The sequence below is a fragment of the Microtus oregoni genome, unplaced genomic scaffold (genome assembly GCF_018167655.1).
Source record: "Microtus oregoni isolate MIOR12 unplaced genomic scaffold, Mior012 000079F_003, whole genome shotgun sequence".
Lineage (NCBI taxonomy): Eukaryota > Metazoa > Chordata > Mammalia > Rodentia > Cricetidae > Microtus > Microtus oregoni.
This window is the reverse complement of record NW_024544155.1, coordinates 243,798-268,701: the sequence shown is the minus strand read 5'-3', so window position 1 is coordinate 268,701 and position 24,904 is coordinate 243,798. Positions and strand designations below refer to the sequence as shown.

The 24,904-nt window shown below is 34.8% G+C and overlaps 1 protein-coding gene across 1 annotated transcript in view; it reads left to right on the top strand.

Moving 5' to 3' along the window:
- The window catches only part of Cfap47 (cilia and flagella associated protein 47), a 279,387-nt gene that overhangs the window by 101,924 nt on the left and 152,559 nt on the right, over positions 1–24,904 (top strand). The window contains 6 exon segments of the mRNA XM_041642780.1: positions 3,016–3,116; positions 10,384–10,539; positions 11,471–11,699; positions 16,210–16,431; positions 18,891–18,972; positions 20,474–20,596. Coding sequence (XP_041498714.1) covers positions 3,016–3,116; positions 10,384–10,539; positions 11,471–11,699; positions 16,210–16,431; positions 18,891–18,972; positions 20,474–20,596 — 913 coding nt within the window.

The window sequence follows — 24,904 nt, the reverse complement described above, 5'->3', positions numbered from 1 at the left end:
AATGTCTCTCTGAAGGTAGCTTATTAAAAGTCAAAAAATACAAAAAATTAATGATATACATAGTCCAGAATCTCTGTGTATATTCCATCTTTATGTGACTTATAGTTGTACTCTGTTACTTTTTAATGTTTATTTTGTTATTTTTTCCTTTTATCTTTGTCTGTACTCTTTCTGTTCTCTCTCCTAAACACATGTATATTTATCCAACATTGTGACTCATTTAGAGGTCTTTTTATGCTTTTTTGATTGGGGTGCTTTTTTAAAATGCTAAGCAGCGTGGCTATGACCAGTGCTGTGGCTTTGCCTTTTGTCCCCCTCCCCCCCATCCAACATGGTGGAGCTATGTTTACTGCCAGCCCTATCTCAATATAAGTGTTCTGTAGTGGTACCTCCTGAAAGAAACAGAGCTGTTTGTGGTGTCAGTATGAAATAGGAAGCCACTCTTAACAAAGCTGCACCTCTGCTTATGCCAGTAAACAGAGCCTATTGGAAAAAAAAATGTGGCTGCTAAGAAGCTCTAGTTGACACCTGTTTTGGTGGATGTAAAAGCCTTTTTTAAAAAGCTTTATTAGACTTTATGTGGATGCATGTTTCCAAACATTGGTTGCCATTCTTCAAACAGAAACTGCACTTTAGTTACTTGGCTGGCCAGAACCAAATAATCATACAGAAACTACAACTAGTTACAGCACTGTTTGGCTAATGACTCAGGCATATTTCTCACTAGTTCTTAAAAACTTAAATTAACCCATTTCTATTATTTTATATTTTACCCCGAGTCTTGTGATTCACTGGTAAGGTTCTGGTATCTTTCTCTTTCAGCAGCTACATTGTGTCTCTCTGATTCCTCCTTTTTCCTCCCTGCATTCAGTTTAGTTTTCCTGCCTACCTATATTCTGCCCTGCCATAGGCCAAAGTGGCTCTAATAATCAATGGTAATAAAAAATATAAATAACATTCAGAACAGAATCCCTCATCTTTCTTTACTCAAGTAGATATTTCCTAGCTCAACTATTTTTATACCTTCCTAACTATAGACAGTATGTTATTTTTTTCCTAGGTGCCTAATTATAAAAGGTTTGGACAAAACCTTCACACTAAAACTCACCCTTCTATCCTTCATTCTGAGAATTTACAGCTTGTTAAATAGGACTGTTTCTAGAGAGTTTTATCTTGAGCTATTCTGATGTGAATGAAACTGAATCTGAAAAATACAAAATCATATCATAGTACTTAACATTATACTTGATATTTTGTCTGATCATTGTAACAGTATCTCTGCTATTAGAAAGCAAAAATATATTTTAATTACTCAGCATTTATCTCAGATATTGAACGAAAAATATCAACATTATTTCTGTTTGGGTATTAGTAAGTACAGTACTAGTATTACCAAAAGAAGCTTACTTTATTTTTTTTAATCTATCTATAATAATATAAATGCATAAAATGTCTGTTTCCATTCTACAACCTTATCTGATTTTTAGACTATTTGTTTCTGGGACGAATACAACTAACTCCCTATTTGTATTATTTCTTTTTTTTATCCTTTCAGACACTGATTTTTCTCTATTCCAAGTAACATCTAAAGTCAAAATATGATCCTCAAAAAGCTTGTTTTAAAATAGGAAAAAGTAAACTGTATACTTATTCAAGCTTTGTTCTTGGAATAAAATCATTTTCTTAATCACTGTGTTTCAAGTGATAGTTCTTTTGTTTGTTCATGTATTGCTTTTATTTGGTAGCAGTGACCACAAATAAGCATTTTTTGTATATTATGGAAATGTTCCTAGAAAAAATAAAACAGGATAGAAGACATGAATGTAGTGGTGATCACATCAAATACATACAAGATTTAAAAGTAAAAGTTTGAGCCTCAATCTAATTCTCTGGTATTGTATGGGAATGAGGTGCCACCAAACATTTAATTCTGTTCTTATTTTATTGGGATAGAAACCTGGTAATTAAAGATCCCATAAAATATAGATGGAGGGTTATGAACCTGACCCTAACAGCAACCCCTAAGTTCTGGTTTTGAGTGCCTGTAGCTGGATCTTCATTTAGAAGATAGTAACATAATACCAGTACATGGTATCTCTGTGCGTGAAAGCATTAAGGCAGAGCAGCTATCACATTTGCCTCACTGTTGTTTTTCCTTCTATAATTATAATCAGTATGAGAACAAGATTTATCATTTTCATTTCTATGATGGCGATGATGGTAATATTGATGACTTTATGCTGTTTAATATTGAAAATTTTTAGTGTAAGTAAATTGTGTTAATTTGAACTCTAAAATTCCAAAATATATGGACTTCTGTTAGTTTTGTTTTTGATTGGCTCGTATTCATTTTAAATAATTTTAACTTTTCATAAAGATAATTATCTGTTATATCTTGTCATTTGGTATTAGCCATTCTTCATAACTTACCCTTCTAAACCCATCTTCTTCCCTTTGCCCACTGGTCTCCTTCCATTTTACAGTTTCCTATTTTTAAACACACTCACCCAAACACACATGACATTATGTATATATAAATGCTGTATTTCATAGATGAGGACAGATTTTTAAAAATGCTCTATTATCTATTCAGTATCTTTGCTGTTATAAATAGTACATCTGTAAACATGGGTGTGGAAGTATCCAGTGTGTTGATATAGAGTGTTTTGTAAAGTATATGGGGGTTCAATAGTTGTATCCTATGCCAATACTACTTTTAAGAACTTTGGTACTGGTTGACATGGTAATTTGAAGCTGTGTTTTGAACTTGTACAGTTAACCCCATCTCTTTTCTGGAGTATATTTTATAGTGACACTTGTAAACTCTTAAGATATAAATTTGCAGACTTTTAAGATATTCCTGGTGGTTACCAAAAATAAGATAAGAGCAAAGAATAAATGATAAATAATTTTTGGTTTCAACATTAAAGGCATTTGGAAGAATTAGAAAATATTTTATTGTCTTTACTACATGTAAAATAATTGCTTTATTGATAAAAATATTTTCACATTTAGGTTTTCACTTCCAGTTACAGCAACAGCAGAAAATTGCATTCTTACTATTTATCTGTATTTGGCAGTTCATCTGGACAAACATAAAGTTATTTTAAAGAATGGTAAGTTGTTTATGACTGATTCCATTCATTCTGTATTCAGATTCTTGTTAACTAAATCTACCATCTTAAAATATACTGTATTTAAACTTAACAAAAACCCATGTTGCATAATGTTAAAATAGTTGCCTATCATGTACAAAGTACTAGTGTGATAGCCAGAATCTGGAAAAAGTAATTAAACACATGTTTTTCAAACATTTATTGCTGCCCAAAGCAATGTTTATTATTGATGATAGACTCTAAGCATATCTTTTTGCATAAATTTGACACTGTATTTGAATATGTATAGATAATAGATTGAGCCTTATGTAATTTAGATGAAGTATTATACATGGATGTTTGTAGTAACTTTATACAATTTATGATGATATTTGTGTTAGCTTTGACAAATGACAATGTTAAACAGGGTTTTTTGAATAGAGAGGAATCTTGCAAATGCATAGCAGTGTGACAAGGAGAGGCAGCAGTCTGTGTAGTGTCAAGTCCATAAATTTCAGTTCCAAGTTAGCCATTTTTCCCATTTTAATCAGTTATATTATTCTCTTGCCTCTGTAAATGTTAGTCAAACTTCTTAAATATACTTGGACCCATTCTGTCTCCTCAGAGACTAGAATCTTTGTGACTTTTCAGAAAAAAACAAACAACAGTAGCAAACAGATTATCATGCAGTACAACTACACTGAAATTTAAATATTGAAGCATGTATCAGAATCTATAATTTCTGTTTTTATTTTAGTCACGTAATTAGAAGCCAGTATTCTCTTCTGGCTTAAATTTTGCTTTACGTCCTTCTACTCAGGGTCTAAACTATATTGGTACCCTTTCCAGACAATTTCTGCCTCACACTTATCTGCTTTAGTTGAATTTCCAACAAAAGGTCAGGAAGAAACAAGAAGATTTCATTTTCTCAGGAAAATGCCATAGAAAAAATGGGCAGATTCAGGTCATTCTTTTCATATTTAGTCTTTCTAAATTTACCAGTTATACAAAACCAAAGCACTTAGTTTTCTAGCGGTAGGAGGAAAACTTAGAGAACATTGATAAGTACTTTTCCTTCAGCTAAGAAAAATATTTTTGAATGAAGCAGGAAGCAATATTTCACCACTGAGCACGATTAACACTGTTGATTCTTTACCATTTCCCTCCATATTCAAACTTTTTCAAGGATTTTTCTCATATAATACTACTGAAGTCTGATTTATTCTCTCTAAATGTTCCCTCAAGCATATTTAATGAAATCATTTTCCTCTGTCTGTTCTTTTTAATTCTGTGTATAAGTCAGGTCCACTTTCTTATAATCCATATCCTCTAATCAGAGAATAAGAAATTCGGAATACAGGTTCCGTGATTGTGCTTTTCTTTGGATTTCATAAAGGATAGCCAAAATTGCAGGATTGAAATAAAACTCTTATCTGAAAGATTAACATTCTTCTGTATACCCCATGTCTGCAGCTGCAGATAAATTCCATTTGATGTTCAATCCAGAACCCTGAGGACCATTTTAAATTATACCTTCTCTCTCATACTCCATGTTTTTTTTCTGTCCATTTATATTATTTTACTCCCAAATGTCTTTCAAATCCTTTTACTTCAGTTCAGTTGCTGTTGCATACATTATCAGGTTTTCATGAAGTTAAGGCAATGTTATAAAGTATTTTCGGGCTCTTGCAATGCCCCTCCCATTTAGAAACCATGCTTCATACTCTGGTAATAGTACTATTTATAGATTTAACTTTACTCTTTCATTTCCATACATACAAACTTTCTACAATGGGGCTAGAGACATAGTTTAGAAGCTAAGCACATGTGTTTTTCTGTTGCAAGGCAGAGGGCTGCTTGTTCTTCACATCTGCCTAGCTAGCTTACCCCCAAAATAATCACACAGAAACTGATTTCATTAAAACACGGCTTGGCCCATTAGCTCTAGTTTATTATTGGCTAATTCTTACATCTTGATTTAACCCATTTCTATTAATCTGTGTGTTGCCACGTGGCTGTGGCTTACTGGGAAAGATTCAGCATGTCTGACTCTGACAGTTCCATGGAGGTGTTCCCTCTCACTGCTTTCTTCTTCCTAGCATTCAGTTCTATCTTTTCCGCCTACCTAAGTTCTGCCCTATCATGCCGAAAGCAGTTTCTTTATTCATTAACCAATGAAAGCAACACACAAACAGAAGGACCTCCTACACCATTTTTCTTCCAGAGGACCCACGTTCTGTTCTCGGCAACTCCATTGGTGGCTCACAACTTCCTATAACTATAGCTCCAGTAATTCTAATGTTTTCTTCTGCCCTCTCGAGGCACCCATACATAGATGCCCAGACAATCTCCCTCACACACAAGTATTTCCATAGCTTGAGTGGTATATACTTATAATCCGAGGACTGGGAAGTCAAGGCAATAAGGTTTCAAAGTCAAGGCTATCTTGATGGCTTCTAAAGTGTCAGGGATAATGAAGTCAATCTCCTCCTTGTGGTTCTTTCTATAGGCAGTTTGTGATTGTTGGAGGAGGGACATGTGCTCCTGTAAGCAAATCTAATTATGTACAGTGGGCAAAAAAAAAATAAAACCAAAAATATGAAAAGAGAAAGGAGCCTAGCTGAGATGAAGAAGTCGATCAACAGAGAAGGGGACAAAAAAAGATAATGAGGGCTAACAAGTTAGAAATACATTTTATGCACATATAAATATATTAAATGAAACCCATTATATAATAAAATACTAGCATTTTGAAGTCAGCAAGGTTCCTATGTCATAACTTAGGTAATGACTTCATTGCAGCACTTTTTCTTTTTATCCACCTATCATGACACAGAGGTTCATTATTAGTTGTTAATACTCACCTGGAGCCTGACAGAGAGCTGCCTTCAATTGGGAGCTTCTACTAACTGAGAGTTGCATTTACCTGCTCCAGTTCTAGGAAATTGGTGCCTGCACTGTGGCAGATGTTTTTACTTAGCTTTTTGTTTCTACTTAATGTACCAACTATTTAAGTGCCGGCTATACTGCAAAGCCGCTTAAAGGAGCCATTTCTTTATTTTTTATTATTGTCTTTTTTTTTCAGCTATCTTAGGCCCTATGTGGAAATCCAGGCCCCAAGTTGGAACACCAAATGTAGCAGGCATTTTCATATCTCAAGCCACCAAATTATGACATGGAGACCTTTTAGTTACAAATGTTCAGCCTTACGTTATGCTTGTCGCATTTGCTCTTATAATTTAATTTAACTTGTTTCTATGTTTTGCTTCAGGGCTTTCTACCTTTCTTTCATTTTGTATTTGCTACTTTTCCTGCTTCTTCCCTATCTGACTACTGGCTGGCAGCTGTCTGTCTGTCCCCTGATTTCTCCCTCTCTCCTTTGTTCTCCTTGTTATCTCTTGAGCCTAGATTCCTCCTACTTATTCTCTCTGCCCATCAGCCCCACCTGTCCCTCTACTGCCTAGCTATTGACAATTCAGCTTTATTTCATTTTGTTTATTTATTTATTTTATTTTTTTCAGTTTTTTTTTGTTTGTTTGTTTTGTTTTGTTTTTTCGAGTCAAGGTTTCTCTGTGGCTTTGGAGCCTGTCCTGGAACTAGCTATGTAGACCAGGCTGGTCTCGAACTCACAGAGATCCGCCTGCCTCTGCCTCCTGAGTGCTGGGATTAAAGACATGCGCCACCATTGCCCGGGTATTTATTTAATTTAAAAGCAATATTTCCTCATCCTACATACCAATCCCAGTTCCCTCTCTCTCTCCTCCTCCTGTCCCCTACCTTCCTCCCACTCACCCTCCCCATCCACAACTCAGAGAGGGTAAGGCCCACAATAGGGAGTCATTAAAGTCTGTTACATCATCCTACATACCAATCCCAGTTCCCTTTCTCTCTCCTCCTCCTGTCCCCCACCTTCCTCCCACTCAATGCCCGCATCCACTCCTCAGAGAGGGTAAGGCCCACAATAGGGAGTCATTAAAGTCTGTCACATCACTTGAGGCAGGGCCAAGGCCCTCCCTCCTATGTCTAGGCTGAACAAGGTATCCTTCCAAGGATAATGGGCTCCAAAAAGCCAGTTCAAGCACTAAGGATAAATCCTGGTGCCACTGCCAGTGACCCCACAGACTGCCTAAGCCACACAACTGTCACATTCAGAGTGCCTTGTTTGGTCCTATGCAGTTTCTCCCGCTGTGAATCTGGAGTCAGTGAGCTCCCACTAGCTCAGGGCAATTGTTTCTGTGGGTTTCCCCATCATGGTCTCGACCCCTTTACTCATATTATTGCTCCTCCCTCTCTTCGACTGAACTCCAGGAGCCAAGCCCACTGCTTAACTGTGGATCTCTGCATCTGCTTCCATCAGTTACTGGATGAAGGTTCTATGAAGACACTTACGGCAGCCATTAATCTGATTACAGGGGAAGGCCAGTTAGGCACCCTCTCTACTATTGCTTAGGATCTTAGCAGGAGTCATCCTTATGGATGCCTGGGAATTTCCCCAGTGCCAGGTTTCTCACTAGCCTCATAATGCCTCCCTCAATCAAGATATTTCTTTCATTGCTCTCCTTCTCTGTCCTTCCCCCATCTCATCCATCCTGTTCTCTCATGTTTTCCTCTCACTTCCTCTCCTCCCCTCAGCCTCCGCTTCTGCCCTCCCTTTTCCCCCACCCTCCACTACACTCCCAATTTTCTCAGGAGATATTGTCTATTTATTACCCCTTTAGTCCAATCAATTGCTGTAGGTAGACAAGATGAAACAGCAATATTTCCTTATATAATTAAACAGATACAACATAAACCAAAACAACAAACATTTACATAATTAAACATTCTCAATAAACGAATGTAACACATCTTTACATAGTTAATGTAGTATTCCACAATTAATTCTCATTCTTAGACATTTTATACTGTATATTTAGATAATAATAAGCTTCTCTGAGTTTTTTACTCTATGTATTTTTTTGAGAATGTTTTAGTGATTAGAAAATTGTCTCCATTAGACACTACCTACAAAGGAAAAGCCATGCTTTTATGTACATAGGATTTTCATTCATCTGCTATTCCCTCATAACTGTGCCATTTCCCTGTGACATTCCATACTATATTGTGACTTCTCAAGCTTCACATCTGCATTCTTTTGTCATATTTATAAAAACATTTGGGAATGGGACTAATTTCTTTTATGACTCTTCTGTTAAAAATGTTTCATATAGTACATGACAGATTTAAAACAGGAATTTATCTTGTATTACTTGTATTATAAAATGGTTCATTTGCATGATAAAAACTCCGAGAAAGCCTTGTTATTTGTATATAATCATTACATATACATAATGTATCAAATAGTATATTCTAACCATCACAAAATTGTTATTTTTTAAAAATAATTTGATTTATATATTTTTTATCCTATGTGCATTTAACATTATGTATCTTGATTCCATTCATTTCCCCTTCCCTTTGTATCTACCCTTTGCCCCTGCACCTCCCCACTAATACAAAATTTAAGGGAAAAATTCCCAAAATAGAAAAATTTGAAATCTCCAAAAATTTAAACTGAAAATTTAAAATATCAATAATTTTGAATATAAAATGTAAATGCTGCAGTATGACACAGTAAGTCTTACTGTAGACATCTTTTTCCATAATCTTCACTTCTAAGTGTTCATTGCAAAGAATCATTGGTTTGGTTTGAGGCCTTTAGTTTCTACTACACTATAGGTGCTGATTCCTCACTAGGACTCTTCTTGTGTTGTGGAGATCCTGCAGCTTTCGTTCTGCAAATCAGCCTCCTTCAAGTACTCCAGCAGGTCATTGGGTAGATGTTGGGGCCAGTCAAGCCATAACCCTGTTTGGGTTGATCCGCCAGATGAGAAACGGGAACAGCTTTCCTTTGTTTATAACTTTGAGGCTGGGTCTCCAGGCCTGCACTAATAAGGTTGTCTCTCCCTCTCTTATGACTACAGGACTAGCTCTCTAACTTGCCTCAGATTTGGGGTCATCATTCCCCTGGCCTTGCTGCCACAAGACAAATGAGAAATGGGGAGAGCTCTCCCATGCTCACAACTTTACGACTGGCTCACCCATACCTGCTGACAGGGTTGGTTCTATTGTGCCACCCTGGTGAGGTACAGGGCCTACTCTCCTGAGTGTCAGCTGGTGATGTCAAGGAGATCATTCCCACTCTTATGACTTTGGGACCAGCTCTCACATCTGGCCCAGGCATTATTGATGGTGGGAAAGGGGAGACAAAATCAAGTTTCAGAGAAAATTTTAGTGTGGTCAAATTGGCACAATTTTGTTGTAGAGAAAAGGATAGATAGATAGATAGATAGATAGATAGATAGATGCATAGATAGAAAGATCGATCAATTGATCGATAGATAGATAGACAGACAGACAAATAGGGAATAAGAGAATGGGAGACACAGAGAGAGACAGAGACAGATTGAGACTGAGACATTAAGAGTTCCCTGAGACCTATCAGGTAAAGTTTCTATGACAAATTATGAATAAGTATGCTATAAAATATTAGGAAGAAACTTGAAATATAACCACTTATTGATATTTGATAGTGCTTTTAATGTAATCCTCATAAACCATGATCTCAGGACCTGCAGTTTCCTATTTTAGATAAAATTCTATTCAGAGACGTTGTATAAGATACCCAGAATTTCACAGTCCTGTTACACATATGAGTTCATATTTTTGGACTTCACAGTTTTACTTTTGAGATTTATATATATACATATTTATATATTTATAATATATATTTATATATACATATATTTATATATATGTATAACATTTGCAATATATATGTCTACATAAAGTTAATTAAATAAATATTATGAGTCCCAGACTCTATATAACATTTCAAAGTGGAATAGGGATTGAAATCTCCAAAATGGTATCAGTTCATAAACAAAAAGTGATTTCATTTTTGATAATTAATTAGGAAAAGTTGTTTTGGTTAGTGACTCTTTTTTTTGTATTTTTTGTAATAATTCCAAATATTTGGTGTAATAACATTTAAATTGTTTTATACATTTTTGGCTAAAAATAAATGTTGTTAATTCTCTAGTACTTTGGCTTGTCTAATAATTCCATTCAGTTTACAAAACCTTATCAGAATTTATACTATTTTAATTTGTCATCTCATATAATAATATGATTGATATTTAGAATTTTTCTTTTTCTATTTTATATGAATTATGGAATACAAATTAAAAAATGTGATATGAAATTTCACACATTTCTGTGACAAATTATGCTCTAATGTCATTTGTAGATAAAGAAGCAACTCTTAAAAAGCCTAGAGGCAGTTTTTTGATTCCTACGGTTCCACGCCGGGATTCCAAATCACTTTCTACACATTTTTCGAAACGGGCATCCATTGTTTCTAAAATTATTGATGCTGACCTTACATGTGGGAACCTATTCGTTGGTACGTGAAAAATGTATAATGCACTTCTTAAATCTAGTCCATTATAATAATATTTTCAATATCAAACTATGTATCATGCAATAAATTCATAAAAAATCACATAGAATTATCACAGTCTTAGGGTTCATCTGCTCTGGGTAAGTTTCTCAGTGATTAGCAATAGAAACTCTCTGCATTTACAATATTCTTAATACCTTAATAGTATTCTATATTTTCATAACCCTCTGTGTACAGGTTATGAACTGCAGTTTTAAGGGTTTTATTGTATATTTTTTAATCTCGATCCAAGGTAACCAGTCTTAGAAAGTTGTAAGCATAGGTAAACAGGGGCTTTTGATATTATTTGAAATTATCATAAAATATACCTTTTTCTAGATATATCTTGTGATAAAATTAATTTTTATCCATTGGACAAATAGAGTTTCAATTGTGTCCATCTATGCATTTTTGTACTTTCATTTATAAATACTTTTGAAAGAGTACAACATGCTAATTTTATACTTTTTAAAAATTTCATAATGCAAAACATTTTGTTTAAATGCATACTTAGAGAGAAAGACATTTTGAATATATTGTTGACATTTTCTTTAATTCTTTCAACTATAGTATAATTTTGTTTGATAAGTAATGCTTAAAAATGTTAATCAGCTTTTCTTATGCAAACTGGAGTAAACATATTTTGAGAATTATTTGTGAATATAATCCTAAGAAGTATAAAACATCACTCATTTCCATATTGAATAAGTATATTTTAAACTCTTGAGTATTGGGAAATGATTATATTATTATTATTTTAAAATATAGTAGATGCACATGAGTTTATTAAATAATATGGAATGCTTTGTTGAAGGGGTTTTTATTTGCCTGTTATTAGTAGAGCTAATTAAAAGAATATGCTAATCAAATGATAACATAACAATTTGGATTTTAGGGATGGAGATTTCACGTGATCGTTTTGACTCGGATGACAGCATTTTAGATAGAGTCAATGTTGGGTCTCTGGAAAATGAAGAGAAGAACCAACAGTTCTTTGCACCTGCAAAAGGATCAAAGGCTTATGAATATTTTCAGAAGGTTGTTAATGCAGCTCAGACCTGGTTCAGTCTCTTTGGCTGGCCTGAAGGGCCCCATTCTCTTTCTATTCCTGAGACAATAAGAAGGTGATCTATACATATTTTATAAATTCTTTGTTTTGCATTTTTTAAAGTATAGTGTACTTATTTAGATCATTTTAAGTGAAACAGACAATATACTTTAAACTGGTAAATTATTAGGAGACTGTTGAGACTAAGAAAATGCAAATTTAAATTCTGCGATTCATATGTGCTTTTTCACCATAATAATTTTTATTATATTAGCTTGCTTGTGAGCATTAATTCTATAAAATATTGAGTTTTCATTTTTATCTTTACATGTATATACTGTACTTTGACCGTACTAACTTCCCCATGTTCTTTTGTCCCCGTCCCACTGGCCTTCATCTTTTGAAATAATCTCTCTTCTGCTTACATGTCTTTATATGGTTAACTTTCTTTCACATGATTTCCTTTTGCCTGCAGTTTCTTACAAGCAACAATATTTTATTCCACTTTATGTCTGAATGTGTGTGTGTAATAATTTCCTCATTATTTCTCTGTAGATGGACACTTAGGATGATTGCATAACTTTCAGGGAGCTATACTGTCTAATTTGATTTCTCTGCATGTATGTGTAGGAGTATTTTTAATATTTATCTTAGGACCCTCTTTTATGGAATAGAACTCCTTGGATTGAGGTTTTAATTGTATTCCAGAGGTCTCACATATTGTTATCATATTATTGGGGTTTTTTTCTTTGTTATTTGGTGGACTGTCACTCAGCTCCCAAATAAATCACACAGTGAGTATTATTATTTCATATAAACGCCTGATCTTAGCTTCACCTGTTTCTAGCTAGGTTTTCTTATCCTAAATTATTTCATCTACCTTTTGCCTTTGGACTTGTATTTTTCTCTATTTTTGTATACCTTTCTTTACATCTTTTCTCCATGGCTTGCTTCGTAGTTGGGTTGCTGGCCCCTGCTGTCCTCCTTTCCTTGTTCTATCTTGTTCCTTCTTCCTCTCCTTTCAGATTTCTTCTCATATTTAATCTCTCTGCCTGCCAGCTACACCTATCCTTTCTCCTGCCTCACTAGTGGATGTTCAACTTTTTATTAAACCATCAGGTGCTGTAGACAGGCAAAGTACCACAGCTTCGCAGAGTTAAACAAATGTATCATAAAAGAATGGAACATATCTTTGCATCATTAAAACAAATCTTCCACAGCACAAACAAATGTAACACATATTAAAATAAGATTCTATTCTATAACATTGAAATCTTTATTTCTTTATTGCTATCTGAAAATAGTAATTCCTCAACTTTCTTTAGTTCTTCATATTTTATCTTATTCATTGTTGTCTCTGTTGATAATTTCTTTTCACTGAGTTTTCTATTGTTTTCCTGAAATTTTTAATTCTATGACTTCCATTTTTTCCTCAGAATTATTTATAAGACAAGGTATTGCTATATATATGTAGCCCTGGGACTCCTTGTGTAAACTAGGTTGGCCTTAAACTGTGGCAAATTTCCTTTCCTTTCCATTCCAAGTACTGGAATTATAGGGTTGCTCAGCGTTACCCTGCTACATCCAGGGCCTGGGACACATTTCTTTTAGTCATTTATTTATTGAGTTTTCTTTGAAGTCAATCACCATTTTTAAATTGGGATATTAAAAACACTGGGCCTTTTGGAAATATAATTTTCCTTTCACCTTTTTCTTTTTCTGTTTTGATATTTTACTTTATACTGCTAGGATGTTCAGCTATTTCACTGTTACTAATCTTTTTCAGTTGTGAGTGTTCTCTTTAGAACTCAGGACATGATCATGTACACATAGAAGACAAATAGTTGTTAGAGCAACCATTCTATACTAAAGCAGATAGAAAAATCAGTTTCCACAATAATGGAAAATAAATTGGCAAACAATGTAGAGTATAGTATGATATTGAATTTAGTAAATTAAAAAAATAACTTCTAACAATGAAATAAAGGTTTGGTAAGAAAGGGACACAAAACAAAGCAAAAAACAGTCAAGGTTAAATTACGAAAGAAAAGGGAAAGTGTGTGAGGGAGTAGAAAAGATAACAGTAGATTTTAAAATGTCTGATCTCTGTGTTCAGCAAGTCCGGTTTTATCCCATGCTTTTTCAGACCCAGGCCAGCTGGCCTTGGTGAGTTCCCAATACAACATCCCCATTGTCTCAGTGTGTGGGTGCACCCCTCGCGGTCCTGAGTTCCTTGCTTGTGCTCTCTCTCCTTCTGCTCCTGATTTGGACCTTGAGATTTCAGTCAGGTGCTCCAATGTGGGTCTCTGTCTCTGTCTCCTTTCATCGCCTGATGAAGGTTAATATTCAGGAGGATGCCTATATGACTGGCTTTGGGGGAGCCTAGGCAGTTCGGATGCTCACCCTACTAGACCTGGATAAAGGTGGGTGATCCTTGGACTTCCCACAGCTCAGGGAACCCTGATTGCTCTTCGAGCTGATGAGGGTGGGGGACTTAATCGGGGCAGGGGGAGGGAAATGGGAGGCAGAAATCTTTAACAAATAAATAAATTAAAAACAATAAATAAAAATAAAATGTCTGATCTCTGAAGCGTTAGGGAGGAGGGGTGAATATAGTCACGTGTTGTATAGACATTTCAAAGAACTGATAAAAACACATATTTAACGAAGGACCTAATTACAAAATTTGAGAAAGATTATGCAAGTATAATTAAATGTAAAATGAAATGTAACATGAAAGCAATTTTAAAGAAAATATGAATAAAAGCAATACTAAAACAATAAAAAGTCTTAAAGAAGAATGTAAAGACTGAAGAATTTTTTTTCTAGTTCCTTTGTTAGTGGAATGCACTAAGAATTTTTCACATCTAGTGTTTATTGTAGTTATGAGGTGTGACTTTTCCAACATCTCCTAGAGTCTTGGAAGCAGGAGAATACCGAGCCTTATATTATGTTGGAAGAAGAAAGAGAGCTGCACATTCAGCCTGCCCATCTTAGCTTTGTCAGTCCCCACCTGGCAGCACAGGAGTCTACGGGTTAGAAGATCATGAGAATATAGTCATCTATCTTTAGGACTGAGCTCAGAGCTCTCATTCCCAACTTACAGCAAACCTTCATGTAAAATCACTAGCTGCAGAGGCCAAACAATCTGTTAACCATTGTTTTTGTCCTTACACAGTAATCAACAAGTAATTGTGCTTGCACCTTTCTGCACAGAGCAGGATTTATCATTAAACTTATTCATTGATTTCTTATTTTTATTTTGTATTTTTTCTATATTTTCATGTGATTTGTACCTCAATGATAAAACTCCTCTACCTTGAACATAATACATGGTGTTAATTTAAAATCTGTTGTAGAGTGTATTATCTGGTGCCTCATATGTCTGTTGTTATTGTCCGTTATTTATTTTTTATTTACCCCATTTATGATAATACTAATTTTCTCCATAAAATATTTGTTCCCTATTAGTAATTCTAGAATATAAGAGCTTCACTGTAATTTATATTTTTGAGGAAGCTGGGAAGAATACAGTGTAAGTGGTATCTCCATGTTTGACAATTTAACCCTTTTCTAATACAATGTACTGTTAGGCTATTGAGACCCTTTCTACCAAATTTGAGAGGTGCTAATCCAAATGACTTCTTGGATACTTTTAATTTCTCAATCTGAACTCATGATACATCTGTGATTTTAATTGTGAACAAATAGTTACACAGTTTATGGTGGGATATATAACAATGTAGAAAGCAAAGATTAGTAGATTTCTTTTTTACTCCATTAAACATGAGTATGTATTGGCAGTCTGTGCAAAAGATGTAGAAAAACATTGCTGTATCTTATTTAAAGATTAGCTATGTATAGCCGGGCGGTGGTGGCGCACGCCTTTAATCCCAGCACTCGGGAGGCAGAGGCACGCGGATCTCTGTGAGTTCGAGACCAGCCTGGTCTACAAGAGCTAGTTCCAGGACAGGCTCCAAAACCACAGAGAAACCCTGTCTCAAAAAAAAAAAAAAAAAAAAAAGATTAGCTATGTATATAGGAACAGTAGAATTCTGAAATTTATGTTTTAAATAAGAATCCTTGTTAGGTCGGTATGCAGGTTATTCTAATTGTTAAGACCCAAATATGGAGAAAGTAAATAAATTTATTTTTGTATATACATGTATGATATATATTTTAAAATTTAAAATTACATTGGAAACTATAGAAATTGTGTTTAGATTATAGAATGCTTGATTGTGCCCAGTGAGTTGAGGTTACTTGCCTTATTAACATATATTTAATAAATGAGAGCAAGAATTAACTCTTATTATGAGTCTTTTCTCAGACCCAGTCTGTTTCCACTTCACTTTTTGAGCCCCTAAATTGTATTATTAGTGATAGACATGTAAGTAAAGTAGTGTGGAATCTTCAGGAATATTTAAGAATTTAATTTGTGCTTGCACATAGTAGCCACATGAATTACAATTTAGGATTTATTGTTGTTTCTACCTTAATATAATTTGCTTTGGTTATTGACCATGTTTTTGCACAAAGTAACATTTTGATCCTGTGGTTTATTTACTCCTTTTATTCCCCCATAGGGATGTGCAGAAAATACAATTCTATTCATCATCCTCACCACCCAAGAAATTTTCCAGACAGTATGATTTTTCCAAATATAATAAGACAATTTATGATGTGCTACTTAACTTGAGTGGAAGACTGCCACCTGGAATTAACTCAAACCAGTCCTTACCTGTGGATAACATTGAAAGGGTGATCCAGCTCCATTCTCAACATGCCTCACTTCTAGACTTTATCACGTAAGAGTTAAGATACCCTAGTTTAAACATGTAATCCTGGCTTGGCTGAATTGATGAATGGATGAATATGCAAGTGGATGGATTTAAGGAAGTAATTGTTACTTTGTTCAAAAATCTTGTGTTTTACACATTGTAATTTATATTACAGAGATGCATACACCAGTTAACCTAAGAATCCCAAAACCTTTTTAGATGCATACTTTGATACACTGCCATACAAATTTCATCAGGTGTTCAGGTCGTTGGGATGGCTTAGTTAAACAACCTGCTCACTTATAGGGCTTATGATGCTAATTTGGATTAATTATAAATTGCAAGATGCTATAGATAGTCTTAGTCCATTGCCTAAGAAAAAAAGTGAAACTAACAAAAATCCTTAGGTTACTGTTAGCATCATATCTTTGATTATGTGAGGGACAGGCTCACAATTCCCCATATTCCTAGCAGAGGAACTATTGATAGTGGATTGCTCCTGGGGAAAGAATAGTCAGTTACCTTTAGAAAAATGGGCCTTGGTAGATTGCTCATGTTTCAGTCGATGATTCTATAGCCTTGTTCATGAGGGTAGCATTAATTGAATTATTGTGTTATTAAACAGAAAAAGAACACATAAAAATGGGAATAGACTATGTTTGGGGGAGGGTCTGGGAGGAAAGGAGGATGGATTGTGTACTGGGTATGATCAGTACTTTCTAATCTTGTATGAAATTATTATAGAAAAAATATAAAAATTAAAATCTGTCACAGACCCACATGTACAGATAGATAATAGTGTCCTACTCTTGTCTCATTAAGGCTCAAATGCATGACTGATCCAGATTCTGAGAGACTTGAGATAATTTGCTAGCTTTTCTTTAGAAAAGAGTAACATATTGAAAATATAAAAGTGGATGAGTGACTTAGCATGGTATTGTGAATATAAGGAAACCTGAAGTTGAATTTGAGTCTTTGATGACAGTGAATATTCACCTTCCCCAAAGCCATGTTTCATTAGTGGTGATGATAAGGGATAGATCTGAAATTTTGAATTTTTACTATAAGAGATTGGAGGAGTTATATAACATTAATTAAACACAGCATATATGAAAGTTAAAGTTTTACTTTTTCTCCAAACCTCTAAATCAGTGATTCTCAACCTTCCTAATGCTGGGACCCTTTAATATATTCCCATATATTGTAATCCCCAGTCATAATTTTTTTTTGCTGATATTTCATAACTGTATCTTTGCTACTGTGGTGAATTATAATATGAATAGATGACATTCATCATATCTGATATGTAGCTTCCAAAGGGTTCGTATGCACAGGTTAAAACCACTGCTCCCCTCTAAAATTGGTACCTCAATGGGTATGGACATTTGTTTACTACTTAGTCATGTTTAGATTTTAAGTTAGAATTTTAAAGACCTCTAATATTTGAGGATTACATTTAGAATTGATTAATTTATTATAATTATTCTTGTTTTCAAACACTCATTGTAAACTTAGGGTACCGAAGCAGTAAGCGTATGTAAAAGTATAACCAAATGTGTCATTAATATAATTCTAAAAAAGATGACAAAGTAGACATAAAATCTACTGGTGAGCCAAAAACATAATTGCAGTCTAATTAATCATAAAATTAGGCTTTGAGAAATATTGGAAATAAAAAAAAAGTGGATATCAGTGTCCACAAGTGTATTAATCATCCTCAATTTTTACACAGCTCTATTCAGCTAGACAATAGAGTACTCATAACTAACAAGTCATATTATTTCTTGATTAGCTTTTATTTAATTCATCCTGTTTCATTAGGCTGTGAGTAGCCTTTGTTAGAAATGACAACTTCCTTCTAAAATATTACATTGCTTTAGTCACAAGGAAGTGTTCTAGTTTCTCCATATGCCTCTGAATTGTCTGTCTCTTGTTTTATTCTCTTTTCACCTATCTCACAAGTTTCCAACTTAATGGAATTATATGTACTACAATTCTAATTTATGCCTTAGGTTGGATAATCTTGGTAGTGATTCATGTTACAAAGAAAAAATTACTATAGTAATTTAAATATGATGGCTATTTATAGGAGGAATATGTAAAGTTTTAGGTAAATTGTGTGGTAGTCATTCATATGTTATTGGACTACTAATGATATCATAGATTGATTTGTTGTATGTAAGCATTTTGTAGATGTTTTTGAAATTGTAATTGTTATGACAGTAATAAAATATTATCTTGCCTAAAAAGACCCAAGTTATTGGATACTATATATTCAATGAACATATAAATATAGTTGTGATTACAAACATTAGATTTTCTCATTATTCAAATTTTATAAAGGTAATACCATGCATAATTTCATTATTGACAGGGGATTTTAAATTAATTATGCAAATATAACAAATATGACAATATTGAAATAATATAACTGAAAGTCACATTAAGTGTTTAAAATAGTTCTATAATTTGGGGGTTTCTTTCAGTGCTCAAGGTGGATGCATTTCTCATGTACTTCCAGAATTTTTACTTGGACCAGAGGATTATAAGAAGTGGCTTGAAATTACAGTAAGATAATATCTAGGAAAATTTTATACAGTCACTAAATTATAAATATATGGCCTTTTTTAAATCACCAGTTTAAACTTTTTGTCTTTTGTATCTGAAAAACACTAAAGCTTAAGCCCCTTTTAACAGATAATTTGTGTGTGTGTGTGTGTGTGTGTGTGTGTGTGTGTGCCAATGGGAGGACATTAATAAAAATTTTCTAAGATTTCTGTTGAAAAATGAATCCTTGGCTTTTTTCTTTTTCCTTTAAGGATTATGTTTGTGGTGTGCATGTATATGTGTGCTTGTTTACATGTATATAGGTCCAAGTGTGTGTGTGTGTGTGTGTGTGTGTGTGTGTTTGAGCATTCTTCTATGCTTATGTATATGGAGGCCAGAAGTTGATGTCAAGTTTTTTCTTCACACTTTGTCTTATGGTTTAATCAGGTTCTCTTGACTGAACCTGCATATAACTGATTAGTCTAGCTTGCCATATTGCCAACTTGTCTGCTTTCTGGGTACTAGGACTACAGGCAGGCCACCAATCCTATCCCACATTTACATGGGTGCTGGGAATTCAGACTCTATGCCTCAGGCTTATACTGTACACATTGAGGGGTAATAAAGGAAAAGAGCATAAATAGTTTATCTTTAAATGTACATTTTATGAATGAATATCTTCTAGAAAAAAAATAATCTTTAATTTCACGGGTGAATGACTCTCTGCCTTTCCTCTTCCCACAGTTTTCCCAGTCTGGTCAGTCCACCTCTACTTTTCCTGCTTGGCTACTGGCCACTCACCATTTTATTAAACCAATACAAGTGACAAATCTTTACAGTGTATAAGAGCATTATTCTACAGCACATAGGAACTTGTTACTTCCCTTTATGTGGTGTTAGGGGAGAATGAAGAGAAATTAATCATTAAATGTATAATTTTTCTCTTAATACATCTTATGAAAACCTCTAGCTGATCATTATTTTTTAGGTATATGAATTTTAGTTGTGGAAGTCACAAACTGATATGCCAAAGAAAGACAGGAACTTGTACTGTGCTCTTATGTTGACTTCAGAGTTATTAATATCATGACAGGACATGGTAGCATACAGGGAGACATGATGATAGAAAAGGAGCTGGGATTAGATATGGTGCTAGAAGAGGAGCTGGGAATTCTACATCTTGCAGGCAATAGGAAATGAACTGACTCACTGGGCATGGCTTGAACATATATGAGACCTCAAAGCCTGCCTCCATAATAGCACACTTCTTCCAACAAAACCACACCTAGTCCAATAAGGCCATACCTCCTTTTGGGTGACATTTTCTTTCAAATTATCACAGTGGGTAACTTTTACCCCTAGAAATACTCTGTATGAGTATTTTCTGTGCTTTCACAGGGGTAAATGTATAAAATGATCATCTCAATTTTTTTTAAAAAGGAAGAAACCTTATATAATTAAAATTTGACACTAATTTTTGCTTTGAAATTTTATTTATGATGTTGTATTTCATTTCTTCAAGACCTCCACTAAAAATACAGCTCTCTGTACACTTAAGGAAAAGTATTCAGTTAATATAGATATGGATAATTTTGAAGCCTGGAGTACACGGGCATGGACAGATGTATTTCTTCAGATATACAAGGTAATAATTCCACTCTTGTTACCCATTATGCTTTTGTTTAGGCACATGATTAGTGTAATAGTTTTAGTAGTGAAAATGCTGCTATAAATAATTTTAGAACATGGTAGCTTAAATAAAGTAGATTTTTCTTCATTATGAAATTATTGTAAAGTAAATGACCTAGAACTGTCATTGGTGTATTCTGTCCTTTGTACTAGATTTTCAGCTATAGGATAGGCTTTCTGACTTAATCTTTTCCTAAAATAAGTTGAAAATCTGTTCCTTTAATATAATAAGTTACTAATGTAACTTATTTGTTACTATATTTGTTATAGTATATATTGTTATACTTATATTTGTTACTGTATTTAAATGAAGCATCAAATATATGGGCATTACCCAGAATTGCAATTTCTTAGGAGTTTAGAAACAAAGCTTACAAAAGATTCCCTTTTATTTTTTCTATATTTGTTGAAGGAACTGCGGGCTGTGTCCCTCCACCTGGCTAGCTTTACACCCAAAATAACAACACATAAACTGTATTCATTTAAGCACTGCCTGGCCCATTAGTTCTAGCCTCTTATTGGCTAATTCTCACATCTCAATTAACCCATTTCTAATAATCTGTGTAGCACCACGAGGTTGTGGCTTACTGGGAAAGATTATAGCCTACATCTGTCTCGGGTCGAAGAATCATGGCGTCTGCCTCACTTCTCTTCTTCCCAGCATTCTGTTCTGTCTACTCCACCTACCTATCTTCTGACCTACCAGGCCAAGCAGTTTCTTTATTAATTAACCAATGAAAGCAACAGACAGACAGATGACCCCCCCATCATTTATTGTTTTTATTTATGACTATTATCAATGTAGCTTCTTATAACTATTTTTATATTCTTCTTTTGTGGTCTAATCCATATATTTTATATTAATTGATTTTTATTTAGTTTTTGCATCCCAATCAAAATTTAATCTTTCCTCCCCTCTTTCTAGCTCATCCACACTTGGCTTTTCCTCCTTCCTCACCCCATCCATTCCTCTTCTGCTGTTTATCTTCAGGTATAGGAGGGCCTCTCATGGATATCAACCAGTCATGGTATATCCAGCTGCAGTAAGTGCAAGTACCTCCTCTTCCATTAAGGCTGGATGAGACAGTCCCATAGTAGTATTATAGGTCAAAGGGTTTGTGGCTGTTTTGATGTGTCAGTCGTTCCCCAGTCTTGTCTGGTTACAGGAGATGGCTGGTTCAGGGTCCATATCACCAATTACTAGGAGCTTTAGCTAGAGGGTTGCTTTTATAGATACCTGGGAGTTTCCATTGTTCTAGGTTTCCAGCTCATCCCAGAGATATCCCCAAATTCTAGTTGTCTTTCCCAGTGCTCTATCCCTCTATTGGCCACTCACCTTATCCCTCCTGTTCCCATACTCATTCTATCTACAAACCCCTCCTTTTCACAATGAGATTCATATACCCTGTCCCCTTTGAGCCCTTTTTGTTACTTATCTTCTCTTGGTCTGTGGGTCATAACTTGCTTGGTTCTCCTTTACGTTACTGCTTATATTCACTTATGTGTGAGTACATACCATCTTTGTCTTTCTTAGTCTTGGTTACCTCATTCAGGATGTATATTTTTAGTTCTATCCATCTGCCTGCAAATTTAAAGATGCCATTTTTCTTACTGCTGAGTAGTACTCTATTGTGTAAATGTACCACATTTACTTTATCCATTCTTCGCTTGAATGGCATCTAGATTGTTTCTAGTTTCTGGTTATTATGAACAAAGCTACTATGAACAAAGTTTTATAAGTATCCAGTGGTATGGTTAAGTGTCCTTTGGGTGTATGCCCAAGAGTGTTATAGCTGGTTCTTGAGATGCTATGATTCCCAATTTTCTAAGAAACTGCCATAGTGATTTCCAAAGTGACTGTACAAGTTTGCACTTCTAACCAGCAATAGAGGAGTGGTCTCCTTGCGCCACATCCTCTCCAGCATGAGCTGCCACTTGTGTATTTAGCCATTCTGACAAGTGTAGGATAGAATCTCACTATTGTTTTGATGTTCATTTTCCTGATGGCTAAGTGTGTTGAATAATATTTCTTAAAGTGATTCTTGTGCCATTTTGAGATTCCTCTGTTGAAAATTCTCTGTTTATATATGTAAGACATTTTTAATTGGATTATTTGGGGTTTCATGTCCAATTTCATGAGTTAAATATTTATTTTGGAAATTAGCCCTTTGTCTTATGTAGCATTGGTGAAGATGATTTTCTATTCTCTAGACTGCCATTTTATTCTATTGATAGTGTCCTTCAATTTACAGAAGTTTTTCAGTTTCATGAGGTCCCATTTGTTAATTGTTGATCTTAGTGCCTGTGTGATTAGTGTTCTGGTCATGTAGTTGTTTCCTGAACAGCTACTGAACAAGGCTATTCCTTCCTTTCTTTTCTAACAAGTTTAATGTAGCTGGGTTTATGTTGAAGTCTCTGATCCACTTAGATTTGAGTTTTGTTCAAGGTGATAGATACAGATCTGTTTGCATTCTTCTACATGCTGACATCTAGTTAAACCAACACCATTTGTTGAAGAGGCTTTCTTTTTTATATTATATAATTTTGGTTTTCTTGTCAAAAGTCAAGTCTCCATAGATATTTGGATTTACTATTCTGTCTTCAATTCCATTGATCAACCTGCCTGTTTTATGCAAATATTATGTAGTTTTTTTATTACTATAGCTCTATATTAAAACTTGAATTAGAGGTGGTGATACCTCTGGAAGTTTGTACAGGACTGTTTTAGCCATCTTAGGACTTTTGTTTTTCCATATGTAGTTGAGGGTTGTTCTTTCTAGGTCTGTAAAGAGTTGTGATGGAATTTTGATGGTTATATCTTAGAATCTGTAGATTGATTTTTGGTAAGATGGCTGTTTTTACTATGTTAAGTCTACCTATCCATAAGCATGGTAGATCTTTCCATCTTCTCATATCTTCTCCAGTTTCTTTCATCAAAGACTTGAAGTTCTTGTCATACAGGTCTTTTACTTGCCTAGTTAGAGTTACCCGAAGATATTTTATATTATTTGTTTTTAATGTGAAGGATGTTTTTCCCCTCTGATATCTTCTTAACCTATTTATTGTATGTATACAGTAGGGTTACTGTTTTTTTTTTCTTCAATTAATTTTGTATTCCACCACTTTACGGAAGGTATGTATCAGATGTAGGAGTTCCCTGGTAGAGTTTTTGGATAATGTAGTAATAGGAGCGGCGGGGCTGCGTCCTCAGCATCCCGGCCGCCTGGCTTGCTTATGCCCCGAAATAACAACACACAAACTGTATTCATTTAAACACTGCTTGGCCCATTAACTCTAGCCCTTACAGGCTAATTCTCATATCCTGATCAACCCATCTCTAATAACCTGTGTAGCATCACTCTTACTGGGAAAGATTCAGCATGTCTGACCTGGCAGCTTGCTTCATGACGTCTGGCCCAGAGAGAGGAAGCATAGCATCTCTGCTCCAGAGAGCAGAGCTGTCAAGTCTGAGATCACTTCCTCTTCCTCCCAGCATTCTGTTCTGTTTACTCCTCCCACCTATGTTTTAACCTGTCAGGGCCAAGCAGTTTCTTTATTGCTTAACCAAGGAAATCAACAGATTGATATATGACACTCCCACGTCACTTCCCCTTTTTCTGTTTAAACAAAAAAAAAAGGAAGGCTTTAACTTTAACATAGCAAAATTACATATAACAAAACAGTTATCAAGTAAAAATTACAATATTTATATCTATTTTATCTTTATCATAACTAAGGAAAACTATAACTATAACTAACTATTCTTCATCTCCATCAAAGACTCCAGAAAGATACAATATTACCTAAGTAAACAAGAAATAAGCAACTTTCAAACTCTAGAAATGACAGAGACATCTCACTGCCTGGAAAGTCACCCAAAGTTCCTCTGTACTGTTGGGGCATCCACCTTCAGCTTTCAGGCCCATAGTATCCAGCAGACATTTTCATCAAGCAGGAAATTCCAAAGACAGTTCAGTCACTTTCTGCTGTGTCCTGCAGAATGTCTCGCAGACTCTTTCATGAGTCAGGAACCCCGAAAGACCATCTCACCTTTAGGCAAGTTCAGCAGTCCTCTCTCTGTGGGTTCTCTGTGCTCAGTTTATGCAATAGTCCAGGCAAGAGCAGTTTCTTGCCCAAATGGCTATCAAACTCCATAAGGATCCTCTTCGATGCCCATCTTCCTCTCGAAGTAGATTGGTGCCGCCAGGAGCAGACATGTCTCATTGTCATGAAAAGTCCTAAGTTATTAAAACATTAAATAGCA